Here is a 14,613-nt window from a genome sequence, read left to right on the forward strand (position 1 = left end):
ATTTACAGCCTGATGTAAGTTTCTGTTCATTGTATATACATCTGCCTTTCCCAGTTTATTGCAGATCCTTTAATGACTAGGATTGTAACATATTTTAGTATACTTGGCAGGGTGCCTTGTACAGTAGGTGCTCAGTAGCTACTAGATTGAATTTGTGTTTGTTTTAGGTACTTTGCAGCAACTCAGTTTGAACCCCTGGCAACAAGATCTGCTTTTCCTTGTTTTGACGAACCAGCATTTAAAGCCACTTTTATCATCAGGATCATAAGGGATGAGCAATACACTGCTTTATCAAATATGCCTAAGGTACTGTTCTATTCCTTGAATATAAAATCTTTGAATGGGTCTCTTTCTTTAAGAACACGTAAATTCCTCTTTGCCAGACTACGGTTGAGAATGATTAAAATCATATACATTAATATTCTTCCTTAAAATACTTAAATAAACATTAAAATATATTGGCATCAGTTGGGAAGTCACTTTGAGGAGGACTTGAGGAAAGAGAAAGACCTGCTGAACTTGGAATGTGTGGGTAGGAAATGTGAGTGTGCATTGTGTATTAAGTTGTGCAAATATTAATACAATGAACTCACAAGATTAGAGTAATATTTTCTGAGACAGGATGAATTTGCTATTCTAAACAGTGTTATTTGAGAGTGTTGAATAATAACTGGTTTTGGTATTTTCTTGGTAAATGAAAAACCAATATTGCTATAATTTGGAGACTGACAAAAAGAACAGGAGCCTCTTTCTTAGATGTTAACTCTGTGTGGGATGCAGTGAGGGTGAAACCAGTAATTGTTTTTATGCCAAACAAAACCTGGAACCTAGGGGGTTCTTTTTTTTTCTTTTTCTTTTCTTTGGTCTTGGACACCTGAGGGGCTGTGCAGCTTGATAAGAGCCTCCTGGACCCATGTGGCTAAGGGAGAGGAGCAGCAGCCGTACCCAGCAGGCTATGGAGCCAATCTTATAGGCAACAGAGAGCATAATCTATAACAAGACAGCACTGTACCAGCTCACTCTCCACTCTCAGCCATACTCTTCACCTTCATCTTTCTCTAAAGAGGCAGATGCCTACTTTAATTTGTGGTTGGAAAATTCTGTAAGCTTGCCTGCATTCCCTCATTTTGTGTCTGCTGCTGACTTCTCTAATGACTTGCTACTGATTTTGTTCCCACTAAGCTTTCTTGGGGATCCTCAACATGGCACTCCATGAAACCACTTCAGATCATTTGAAGGGATGTCACAGCTAGAGCTCCTTCTTCTGTGGATGTATTTGTAGTAGTAGAGTGGAGCAATCCCAGGTCATAAGGAAGGATTTTGGTTTTGAAGGTGTTTCAATGGGAGAAGCAGAACCACCATGACTACCTCTAACTTAACATTTATTTAGTCATCTTTGGGACTGAAAAATCCTTCAGGATTTTCACTGTGTTCCATATGTCCTCAGGATGAAGGATGGTACAACAGACTGACACTAAGAGCCATGTTCTTTGCAGAAATTCATACTGAGAGGTTATAATATGCTAGCATGTTTACCACTTATTTCCTATTTGGATTTTCGGTTTCTCTGTTTGTTTGTTATTGCCATTTATTCCTATAGTTACAGAACTGTCTTTTCCCCTCTGCTTGTAGAAGTCATCAGTCGTTCTAGAAGATGGACTTGTTCAGGATGAGTTTTCTGAGAGTGTGAAGATGAGCACTTACCTGGTTGCTTTCATTGTGGGAGAGATAAAGAACCTGAGTCAGGACATAAATGGAACCCTGGTATGTTGATGTGGTAATTGTCCGAAAGCCTGTGTCATAAGAGGTTCAGAGGAACTCTTGCTTTAATGATTCCTGGTGTTTGCTGTATGAAATAAATAAGCTTTTAGATCACACTCTGACATTTTATATCAGAAATACTACTTTTTTGCTTAGCTGTTATTTACTGTTACTAATACCTGAAAGTCAATAATTTTCAAGTTTTAAAAAATTTTACTTTTAAAGAGAATTTTAGTAAGATACTGTATGTATACTAAGGCTTTTCGAACTGAGTGATGGCCACTAGCCTTAGGGGAATATTCAGATTTAAATTAATTAAAATTAAATACAATTTAAAATTCACTTCCTCAGTCTCACTAACTATATTTCAAGTGTTCAGCAGTGTTCATGTGACTAGTGGCTACATATTCCATAGCTCTAGGTTGTAAAAATTAGATGAATCCTCCTTTTTTTCAAAGCAAATCCTGATGAGATTCCTCATCCTAATGAATAAGTTTGTTTATTTAGTTAAGGGTGTGGTTTATCTGTATTTTGCCAAAATTGATGATTTGTTCTAATTAGACTCTTTTGTTTTTCTTTGTCATTAGTACCTGTTTGTAAATGATTGTTTGATTGAATTTTATACTTTGATTTCACAGTAGACACCTAATAAAGTTAATTTTTTCAAATACAACATAGAAGGAGAAAAGACATTCTATCATATTTATTAAACTAAAAATAATTATTCTTTATGACAGAAATATGATAGAATGTCTTAGTTTCTGTTTTCATATTTTTGAGCTCTACCAGGGAATATCCTGCTAGTTTTGGGTTTCCTTTCTAGACTAAAGAGCTTTATATTAATCATAGGATCCTTGGATCTTATCATTTTGCTACTTCAAAAGGGTGTATCTTTCCTTTTAGAAAAGACTATCATGTCATGTCTATCCCATACCTCTCAGAGATAAGGGCAGAGATAAGGATTCTCTGGCGATTTATCAGCAATAATACTGTATGCCTTTAATGACACTACTCAAAAAGTAAACTAAGTGTTTAATGGTAAGTGTAGACTATAATATTAAGTGCTAAATAATGGTTCACTCACCTTTGGATTGAAAGACTTTATGTCAAGGATTTTTCAGAATCCTTTCAAAAGGATATTATGACTGGTTTAAATCTGAAATCATTCAGTTAATTCCACTTCTGGTGTTGCACCACATATTTAGCCTTTGTTTTAGAGTTTGCAGCTTCGATAAAGCCTAAGAAGCCCAATCTAAAAGAGCCAGGTTTGCTGCTGCTTCAAGAGTCAGCTGAACACTACCTTCTCCTTGAAGCATTTCTTTCTTACCCCAGCTGGAATTAATCATTCCCTCTCTGATCTTTCGTAGCACTTTAATTATCTCTTTTTTGTAGTTCTTATACACATTGGTATAAAACCCCCAGCACTTTTTATGTAGCCCAAAATGTATGCAGTCTTGGCATTTTCCCACTTTCTTTTCTTCCTTCCTCTTCACTCTCTCTCTTCCTTTTTCCCTCTTTCTCTCGTCTGTTGTGTTTGCTTCACAATACCTGTAGGATTACATTCAGATTCATCATTTGATACTCAAGGCCTTCCTTATAAATTCAGCTATATTTCTTTTCTTGTTTAAAATTTATTTTTCCCTTTAAAAAATTTTTTCCACCCATCTGCACACTGATCTTTCTTTTTTCTTTTTCTTTCTTTCTTTTTTTTTTTTTTTTTTTTTTGAGACAGAGCCTCACACTGTTGCCTGGGCTGGAGTACAGATGACACAATTTCAGTTCACTGCAACCTCCACCTCCCAGGTTCAAGCAATTCTCCTGCCTCAGCCTCCCGAGCAGCTGGGATTACAGGCACCCTCCACCATGCCCGGGTAATTTTTTTGTATTTTTAATAGAGACGAGGTTTCACTATTTGGCCTACATGGTCTCGAACTCCTGACCTCGTGATCTGCCTGCCTGTGCCTCCCAAAGTGCTGGGATCTTTTTTTAAAATTTTTTAGTGACAGGGTCTCACTCTGCCACCCAGGCTGGAGTACGTGGTGCAGTCATAGCTCACCATAACATTAAAGTTCTGGGCTCAAGTGATTCTCTCCCAAGTCGCTGGGACTACAGACAGGAACCTGCTACCATACCTAGCTAGGTGTTTTGTTTTGTTTTTTAATTTTTTATAGAGACATCTTGCTATGTTGCCCAGGCCAGCTTGGAACTCCTGGGCTCAAGCAGTCCTCCTGCCTCAACCTCCCAAAGTTCTGGGATTACAGGTTTAAACCACACTTCTGGCAAATTCAGCTATATTTCTAATTGCCTCATTGTGAATTCTTTCATCTAGGCAAGCTGAATTATTCATTGCCCACATACATACTGCATTCTCATAAATGTGTGTGCATGTGCATGCTTGTGTGTATGTGTGTGGAAAGAGAGAGAAGTTTCAGGTGACTATTTTTTGTTTTTTGCTTTTTATTTACCTGTATTAGGAAACAACATGGTTAAACATAGACTCTGGAGTCTAATTGGGTTGACATCCCTCCTAGACAGCTTACTAGCTATGGACCCTTAAGTAGACTGCTCTCATCCTTTCTCAGTATGTATATATATGCACACATATATACACACATATATACAGACATATATACACACATATACATATGCATATATGCATGGATAGAGTGCATACTTCGTTTTTACCATATGAAAATATAAAATCGTTGCATGTGAGTAAATATCTACATTATTTTTAATACCCAGAAGTAAATGTTTTGAAACTATTAACATTACACAAATAAATGATAGTTTTATTAATTTATTGCCTTTTTATCAGGAAATGGGGAGGAATGTGACATGCATGGAGTCATACTCTGTGTTCTAGGCACTCATTTATAAACATTTTTTCATTTTATAAGCCAAATAAGGGGAAGATACATATTAGACCCACATTGCTGGTGAGGAAACAGTGTCTCAAAGGAGTTAAGTAGTTGACCTAAGATTACATAATCAGTAAGTGATAGTCAAAATTGTTTTGTTCACCACAATATGCTGCTGCCTACACCAAATGACATAAGTAACTTCTGCTGTTTATGTTGGGTATGGTGACCAGAAATTTAAAACTTGGAGTCTAACAAAGGACTAGACTTTTAGATATGTTGATAGATTTTGTTATGCTAAAATCTCTAGGATGGCTTCTATTTTGTAATATTTGATGGGTAGGTTCAGAAATAAGGCAATATTCAGAAACAAGTCAATAGAGCTTTACTTACTAAAGTCAATATTGCTCACCAACTAAAAGTTTCAAAGTTGACTATAGATTATTACATGTGTACTCTTCAGTTTTAAATACTGCATTGTTGTCAAAGACCTAAAAAAAGAGGAACATGTATTTCATCATTTCTGTTCATTCTTCATTCTGTAAACTTCCCCCTGCCTTCAGAAATACCAGAATTACCTAGACAATTCTAGGCCAGTTGTGAAATACAATGCCTACTTTTGTTTGCCACTACCTGCTTTTGTTTTTACTGTAGACAGGCATAACATGTAGAATCAGAATCTAGTCATGGTTAGTCAGGTGTGGACACCACATCTGACATTGAGCATTCAAATAGAAACTTCACCAGTATCATCCATGTGAAGTTATAATTTTAACTTATTCACGTTTAGTCAGAAACATGACTACATGACTTTGTTCCAAATTTCCTCTAAAAACATTTCTACCTCAGCTATCTTCCACCAGCCTGGAACATTGTACACAATTTATGTCATTCTCCTAAAGCCATCTAACCAGTTATTCTGAATAGACTTAACTGTTTTTGTGGGGGAGAGGGGTGGAATTTCTGCTTTTATATGTGTCCAGTTATCTGTTGAGGAAGACTGTTGTTTTTCAGAAAATTTAGTATTGAAGCTTCTAATATTTTCTGCCTTTATAAATCTTGCAGACCATATTATTGTCCCTTTTGAAAGTATGAGGTTTTGTTCTATTTTTGCTTTTGTTAATTAGTTTTTGTTTTTATTAAATTAAGAAACAAATAAGTTAAACTTAAATCTGTTATTGCTTAATGTTAACCTTCTTCTTTGAGAGCTGATCAGGGATCTTTCTAGTTGTGCTTTTAGAAATCTCCTATAAGATCTTTGAAAGAGATCTAGCAAGAAAGAGATCTGGCAAGTTGTAAGTTTTAAGGCCTGAGTGCTGACTGACTTTTATTTAACAATGTTTAGAGTTCTCTTACCAAGTCCAGAATGCTGTTCAAGACTTTCTTTGTTGAGCTAGGTTGCTCTCTCTATTTCTTACTGCATCTGTTGCTCTTAGAGAAGCTTGGTAATAATTATAATGACCAGATTATTTATCTCTAGTAAGAACTCATTGCAGATGTTCTTTTAAGGAAAAGAAAAAGAGGTAGAAAGGAAGAGAAAGTATTTAAAACTACATTTTTTCCTAATCATTGTATTCCAGAGATGGGAAAAAGTGGACCCTTTGGTCAAAGTTCAGTTTCGTGTGAACATTTTCTCCTGACTTGCCCTCTAAGGAAAGGTGCACAGTGATGGGAGTTGCCAAATGGTGTGTGTGATAGAAGAATGTTTTAGAGTAATCTGGAGGTATGGGTGATGTTTCTGTTGGGATACCATCTTCTAGATGATTTAGGCAACTATAACACAAGATATGTTTGTCTGCAAAGAATAGGTACAGCTAATAAAGACTTGTCTTAAATTCCAGTGATCTTGATACAGTTATTTATAATGATAGCTGGAGATTTAAAAATTGTATGTCAGGCGCGCATGTGTGCGTGTGTGGGCGTGTGTGTATACTAAAACTGACTTCTGTTGGAGAAAGATGCAGGAAATGCAGTAAGTAGGATCAGCTTGTAGGCGGTGACTGAATTCAGTAAGTTGTGGTCACAGTCCTGTATCGGGGGCTTCAGGTGGTAGAAGGCTGGGCTAATGAAGTACGGATGGCCCCATAATATGGGAGAATAAATTTCTTCCCTCATTACTTTAGAAAGCAACATATTTTTAATTGGTTAACTCCAGTTCTATAGATACAATTCTTCCAGTAACTGTAACCACAGATACTCTGTTCACACATATTTTGCCGCAATTCTGATGGGAGCCTATTTGTAATAACAGTAATAACTACCATTTATTGAACACTTAGACATTGTGTCATGTACTAATCTAAGTTCTATACATGTATTAGCTTAGTTAATCCTCACAGCAGTTCTGTGAGAGTAGGAGCCACTTTTATCACCATTTTATGGATAAGGAAAGTAAGGTTTAACTAGCCTGCTCAAGGTCATACAGATAGCAGAGATCTGAACCCCAGCACTGTAAATACAGAGCCTATATATTTCATTTTTTTGTTCATTTACTTAAACGTTCTATATTGTTTAACTTTTAAGCCACCTCCATATTTCTGTGATGAATGCATATGTTCTATAGACTGAAGCCTCACATAAAGACAATATGGTTGAAACCTATTTGACCTCTTAGAAATTGTTGATGGTTTTTTGCTTTATTTTAATAGGTTTTTGGGGAACAGGTAGTGTTTGGCTACATGAATAAGTTCTTTAGTGGTGATTTCTGAGATTTTGGTGCACCCATCACCCAAGCGGTGTACACTGTACCCAGTATGTAATCTTTTATCCCTCACCCCGCCCCCCACCCTTTCCTCCATGTTCCCAAAGTCCATTGTATCATTCTTATGCCTTTGCATCCTCATAGCTTAGCTCCCACTTATGAGTGAGAACATACATACAATGTCTGGTTTTCCATTCCTGAGTTACTTTACTTAGAATAATGGTCTCCAATTCCAACCAGATTGCTGCGATTGCCATTATTTCATTCCTTTCTATGGCTAAGTAGTATTCTATGGTATGTATATATATCACAATTTCTTTATCCATTCATTGATCAATCCCAGTAGTGAGATTGATGAATCAAATGATTCCTCTACTTTTAGTTCTTGAAGGAATCTCCACACTGTTTTCCGTAGTGGTTGTTCTAGTTTACATTCCCACCAGCAGTGTAAAGGTGTTCCTTTTTCACCACATCTACGCTAACATCTATTATTTTCTGATTTTTTTGCTTATGGCCATTCTTGCCAGGAGTAAGGTGGTATCACATTGTGGTTTTGATTTGCATCTCCCTGATCATTAGTGATGTTGAGCATTTTTCCATATGTTTAATGAGAAACCAAAATTGGAGTTAGAGTTCACCAATGTGCTTTTTCCAAATTATGAATTGTTCAAAAAGTTTACATTTTCCACCTGTTGAGATCTTCATTTTGAGGTTTTTATTTTTCTGCTGTGTCTAATCTACATCCCACTTTTCCAGGTGAATATAGAGGGCTTTTTAAAATCAATTGGAAAAGAATAAGTATTGTTTTGTAAAACCCATTGCTTTGAACATGGCTGTTTAGCACTTGCCTTTTAATACTTACTGAATAAGATGTTCATAGTTTGTCACATCATATGTGTTTAATTTATTCATTTAGCCAAAAAGAAAAAAAGAGAGTGAGCAAGAATTGCAATTTAAATAATAAAGATGATTCCATCTGCTTTCTCTCTTAGTATGCACCCTGGAATGAATGGGCAGTGGGAGACATGAAACTGTTGTTCCCTTAGTTGGTTTTAGTTCTGTGTACAACTCATAACACAAGTGTTTCTCTGCATAATATATATATTTTTATAACATGATCCTTAAAAAAAAGCCAACAACTGAAAAAAAAAGTTAAACTGTCCCAAGCACTAGAAGATAAACTGACTGTGCCATACTTACTGAAAGAGAATATGTTGGTCTCTAATTGGTTTTTCCAGGATAATTTCAAATGTGCAATTTATGCCTTACATGTTAACTTTAGAACTAACTCCATCATAAGATGTGACTCCTCAGTGTTGAGTACCTGCTAGATGCCAGGCACGGTGATAGGTCCTGAAAGGATGAAAATTTAGTTTTGTCTTTCAGATAACTCTCAATCTTTTTACTTCATAAGTAAGGAAGGGCAGCTACAAGTAAGGGGAGAGGAAGAGAAGAGTATCATAGAATTAAATAGGCAAATACTTATAAATTGCTATAAGATGACCTAAAGTAGTTACTTTGGATGTTGCTAGCTTAAAAAAAGTGGGGAGGGGGGTGATCAGTAAATTTTTTCAACAATGTTGTATGTGTGGAAGGGACTTGCTGTGGGGGCTAAAGTAACCATAAGCGAGTGTTTCTATCCAGAAAGATCTCATACAATTCTGTAGAATTTTCAGATATGCTAGTCTTGACAGTGCTACTTGAGTATCATGCCATTTTAATTGTACCTGTCCTTACATCATACATAATGTTTCCCTTTAGGTTTCTATATATGCTGTGCCAGAAAAGATTGGTCAAGTTCACTATGCCTTGGAAACAACTGTGAAGCTTCTTGAGTTTTATCAAAACTACTTTGAAATTCAGTACCCACTTAAGAAATTGGGTAAGAATCAAATAGTGTCTCTGATTTTTGTTATAATTAGAACCTAGATTTATTTTGTGAATGTTTTTTAGAAAGAGGTTCTGCCCAAGTTGTTTGCAGAGAAAACCAAAAACCATTATTAATGCTTTAAAAATTGTTTGTATTTGTTAATATTATTTAGATTTCATGAATATATCTGAAGTTGGAGCTTAAAACACTTAAGTTTATAGGGCTGCTAAAAAGGTGCTTTATAAATGGGAATTTGCTTAGGGCTTAGTCTGCAATTTGACTAATTCTAACTTCGAAGAAATACCCAATTTAAATAATAAAAACTGAGTAATGGGAGCTCAGTAAAGCAAGAACATTTCAGTACTGTTCAACATGGAGCTAGTCCTGGAGAGCAGAGTATTGGCCGTGAACTTTGTCCTTCTTGCTCTGGGAAGCTGATTGATTGTAAAGGAATTAGGCATCTCTTTCTTCACTAAGGGAGAGTGGAACAGTGACTCTAAAAGGGTTTGAACAGGTCTTCCTCAGCTGACATGTGGGTAGGGAGCATACAGAGTTAGAATAAGGAAGATTCCGTTTATTAGAAGTATAAAAAGAATTCATTGCTTTCACAGTGATAAACCATTGAATAACATACTTTGAGTAGAAAATGCCTAAGATGAGGGAAAGTTGATCACTTATTTCCTGTTATGTCCAGATTTGGTGGCTATTCCTGACTTTGAAGCAGGAGCAATGGAAAATTGGGGTTTGCTCACCTTCCGAGAGGAGACGCTTTTGTATGACAATAACACTTCTTCAATGGCGGATAGAAAACTGGTGACTAAAATCATTGCTCATGAACTGGCTCACCAGGTATTAGCAACCAAGGCTGTTATATATCACACCTGTGGTCTACTTCATGTCCTGGAGTTATTGTTAGCATTTAGATGCTAATAATTCTTTTTTTTTAAGTATTGCCTTCTTTTATAATAGAAAGATGCTTTTTAAACACAAACTTCATTTTCAAATGAAAATTCTATCAGATGTTTGTATAGGACTTTACAAGTTAAAGCATTTTTACATCTGTCTTACTTCACAACTTCTCTAAGTATTAATCACATTTTACAGATGTGAAAACTGAGACTCAGTTCAAATAAATGGCTTGCCATAAGTCATACAGCTATTAAGTGGCAGCACTGGGCCATGAAGAGCCACTATCTCTTCAAGATCTCTTCTCCCCCTCAGTAATACACAGCTGCATCACCTGTGACAAATGCCCATTGCCCAGTATAACATTTTGGGGAAGAATCTCTTTCCCTAAGTTGCACCCTTCTGACAACTCAAACTGTAGCTGTCAGGGCTGGATTTTTTTTTTTTTTTTGTCGTCTCCTGCCAGAACGGGGTTCTCTGTTAATTTTGGAGAGGGGGTTTCTGAGAAAATGGCAAAGGGACTGTTTGTCCCATGAAGAGAAAGAAAATTATATGGGTACATAACACCCCCATTCTTCCCTAACACTTTGTCTCTATTGTGCCCTGGAAGAGGTGCTTAACTAGCATTGGGTATGGTTTGGGTGATGTCATCACAGTTTCAGTATATGAATAGGATGTATTCTGGTCAGCTTATATCCTACATCAAACACCTTATATGAATCTAGCCCTTGTGAAGACTTCATGACAAGCTGGCATATGAGCACATTCTTATTTGCTTTAAAAATAGGTCATGGGCCAGATGCAGTGGCTCACGCCTGTAATCCCAGCACTTTGGGAGGCAGCAGCAGGCGGATCACAAGGTCAGGAGATCAAGACCATCCTGGCTAACATGGTGAAACCCCATCTCTACTAAAAATACAAAAATTAGCTGGGCATGGTGGTACATACCTGTAATCCCACTTACCTGGGAGGCAGAGGCAAAAGAATCACTTGAACCCAGGAGGTGGATGTTGCAGTGAGCCGAGGTTGCACCAGTGCACTCCTGCCTGGCAACAGAGAGAGACTCCGTCTCAAAAAAAAAAAATAGATCATATAGATAAGATGTCTTTTGGGGGATCTCCTCTAGGTCTGTTATTTCTAAAGCCACTCATCACCATTTGGGAGTATTTCTCTGTTACTTCCTCTTTAGGACTTAGAAATCATCTTCCTCTGAAACAGGTTTTAAGATAATATCTTAGAAAAATATGTTATTGTAATTCTGAAAGGTGTTTTGTTTTATGCAGTAACCTTGTCCTTTTGCTGCTGATTTGAGATAAGCCCAAGACCACACTGACCAAATTACATACCTTATAACTACTTTTCATTTTAAGGACTTTTTTTAGATACACTTTTTAAGGAGAATCTCTTATTATTTTTTTTCTTCTTTTCTTCTTACTACCTCATAGAAGAAAATATTTAAAGATCTGTCTGACTTCATTTGTTTATATATATGCCATCTTTTTTTTTTTTTTTTTTTTTTTTTATGAAACAAGGTCTCACTCTGTCACCCAGGCTGGAATGCAGTGGCATGATCATAGCTCACTGCAATTTTGCACTCTTGGGCTCAACTGATCTTCCCACCTCATCCTTCCAAGTAGCTAGGACCACAGGCATGCATCACCATGCCTGGCTTAATTTTTTTGTAGAGACAGAGTCTCGCTATGTTGTCCATGCTGGCTTGAACTCCTGGCCTTAAGCAATCCTCCTGCCTTGCCCCCGCAAAGCACTGGGATTACAGGTGTGAGCCACCATGCCCAGCCTGTATATGTCAGTTTTCTTAAGGAATGTTGTTTGAATTCTGTTTTGAATCATGCAAATACTGTCTTCAATTTGGGCAACTGAGGAGAAACAAAATATAGGCTTTCTGACTACAGGAAAATCTCTCATATAGAGACTTTTTAGTTGTCATGGATGGTTGTAGACACAATGGAAAATAATCTTACTAACTTGATATTAGAAGGTAGAAAAATGTCATTATCTAGGAAATCTCACTTCATGAGGTGGCCAAAAAAGGTTTTTATTTCCCTATATTCATGCTATATTGCAAGTTAAATTGATAAATATGCTAATAACCTTGCTTGCTTGTTTCCCATTCAGTTAAGGTAAAAGATTAAAATTTTTATTTTAGTTTTAATGTAAATTTATATAATTTTTGTAAATTTTAAATTAATTTGAATATAGTTTGTTTTAACTATAATACCAGTATATTTTTAAGATATTGTGATCAAGTTATAAGTGATTACTATGACACTTCAGCCAATTATTTAAAAAATTCCTGAGACTGTAAATATCCTATGGGTTAATTGTTTTCTCTCCCCCAGTGGTTTGGCAATCTGGTAACAATGAAGTGGTGGAATGATCTATGGCTAAATGAAGGTTTTGCCACTTTCATGGAGTATTTCTCTTTGGAAAAAATATTCAAAGAGCTTTCTAGTGTAAGTACAGGGTTTCTTTGGCCTACTATGAATGCTAGGAGGAAAAATAGTCAAATCACATTTTCAGTGCATCTGGAGTAATGAAAATTGTTTCTAGGAAGGTATACCAAACTTGACCTTGGTTATTGATATCTATACCTTTTGAGATTTGACAGTGAAAGTGATGCTATTATTTATTGAGGTGTTTCATTGAAAACTGAAATTATATAAGATTACTTTACATTTTTGTCATTAAGATGAACATTTTAAATTGTTTTGCAACATTTTCTTTTAAACAGCTGTAGTTCTTCTGTTCGCAGGAATTTAAAGTTGCAAAGTCCTTTTTGCAAAATTAAACTTTTTTATCCTGTGTAAAAATTAGATAAAAAATTAAAACATTTTGTAGTAATACTGTTTCTCTGTTATCACTGTGTACATTCTTGTAATAGTTATATATAGCTTGGTACAAATAAAATTTGCCCTTTTTAAGGTACAAACCACATTTTATGCCTTTTTCCAAAGATTAGGAATACCATTTCAGTACAGAGAAGTATAATAGTGGTTTCACTATGGTATTAGACTCTTGGGAAATATTTTCAGGACTTAGGGATATTCAGACACACTAGGCCATGATATGACAGATATTGTCAAGGTAATTCAAACAATAGGTGGGAAAGTGTAAAGATACCTTCCAACCCCCAAATTGTTTGACTTTCTATTAAACTTCCTGATGTTATGATCCAAGATGGCTTTTAAAACAGAAGTGCTTTTAGAGCTTTTGATTTGAAATTTTAGATAGGGCTTATTGAAAAATTTCAAGTGGTAGGGGAAATTAATTGATATTAATATCAAGTGGTAGCTAGAATACTAAGAAAGATATTCTAAATCCGTGTATGCTACGTAAGCAATGAGATACACAGTTTGACCACTTGGTGGTGCCCAGAATGTGTAAAAACGTCTAATACATGTTCTAGGGGAACTCGTCTGCTGAGCTCTTAAAGAATTATTTCTGTTTAAGAGTTATATTTTATTTAAAACGGTCCTCAGTTAAGGGAAATGTATATTTTCTTTGTAGAAATTCTAGACCATATATGAGAAATCAGCATAAGGACCAGTTTTTGTTTTTTCTCTTTTTAAATTTCAGGTTTCATTTAAAAAAAAAAATATGCTAACATTTTTAGAATATTCATCTTGGATTCCCAGAGTTGGCATTTGTTTACTTTGGTAATAGATTCTCAATTTTCCCATACGCTGTTGTTTAGGAAATGCTAATTTTAATGTGGCCAGGTTATAATTGTATCTTTAAATTTAAGGAATACTCATGAAGGTTACAATCTTCCTACATTTTTGAAAGCTTATATCCTGAAGTTTAGTGACACTGGTCATTTTTTTCCTAATGATCTTACATACTAATTAGTCTAATTCATACAAATAATTACTATACTTTTGCATTTGATACTACTTGTGATATTCTAATCTTTTCATTTTTTGACAGTATGAAGATTTCTTAGATGCTCGATTTAAAACCATGAAGAAAGATTCCTTAAATTCATCTCATCCAATATCATCATCTGTTCAGTCTTCAGAACAAATTGAAGAAATGTTTGATTCTCTTTCTTATTTTAAGGTATTGCTGTGAACAAAAAGGTAGCTGGAGTGGGTTTAAAATTTCATATGTGAGCAAGCTGCGTGACTTAGATTATTTTAAAATTAAATTTTTTTCAGGTATTAATGGTAAACTATAAAATGTTTGCTTCTATATAAATCTTGGCCTTAACTTTTTTGTGAGTTTTTTTTCTTTCTCTAACGCTCATTTAAGTTGTATGACTAGTATTCCAGACAATTAACCAGATCTTATAGCACTGCATCTTTTAAAGTCAGTTTACTCTCCAGATCTATAGGTAGAATGTGTTCGGGGAAGGTCCTAAGCAAGCTCTTGGCTGTGTTACTCAGAATTGAGGTATGCTGTCAAGTCAGGATTGCCAAAACAAGTAAGCAAAAAGAGATTTTTAAGAATTGAAGATAGATTTCAGAATCTGAAACACACACCCTGGGTTTTGA

At 35.6% G+C, this 14,613-nt stretch overlaps 1 protein-coding gene across 2 annotated transcripts in view; it reads left to right on the forward strand.

Moving 5' to 3' along the window:
- Positions 1–14,613, forward strand: part of LNPEP (leucyl and cystinyl aminopeptidase) — a 100,279-nt gene that overhangs the window by 53,491 nt on the left and 32,175 nt on the right. For both annotated transcript variants that reach the window (XM_005557431.5, XM_065546506.2), the window contains exons 3-8: positions 168–306; positions 1,633–1,764; positions 9,085–9,205; positions 9,888–10,042; positions 12,460–12,573; positions 14,048–14,179. In XM_005557431.5, coding sequence (XP_005557488.2) covers positions 168–306; positions 1,633–1,764; positions 9,085–9,205; positions 9,888–10,042; positions 12,460–12,573; positions 14,048–14,179 — 793 coding nt within the window. The remainder of the gene's footprint in view (positions 1–167; positions 307–1,632; positions 1,765–9,084; positions 9,206–9,887; positions 10,043–12,459; positions 12,574–14,047; positions 14,180–14,613) is intronic.

Source organism: Macaca fascicularis, chromosome 6 (assembly GCF_037993035.2).
Source record: "Macaca fascicularis isolate 582-1 chromosome 6, T2T-MFA8v1.1".
In the NCBI taxonomy this organism is placed as follows: domain Eukaryota; kingdom Metazoa; phylum Chordata; class Mammalia; order Primates; family Cercopithecidae; genus Macaca; species Macaca fascicularis.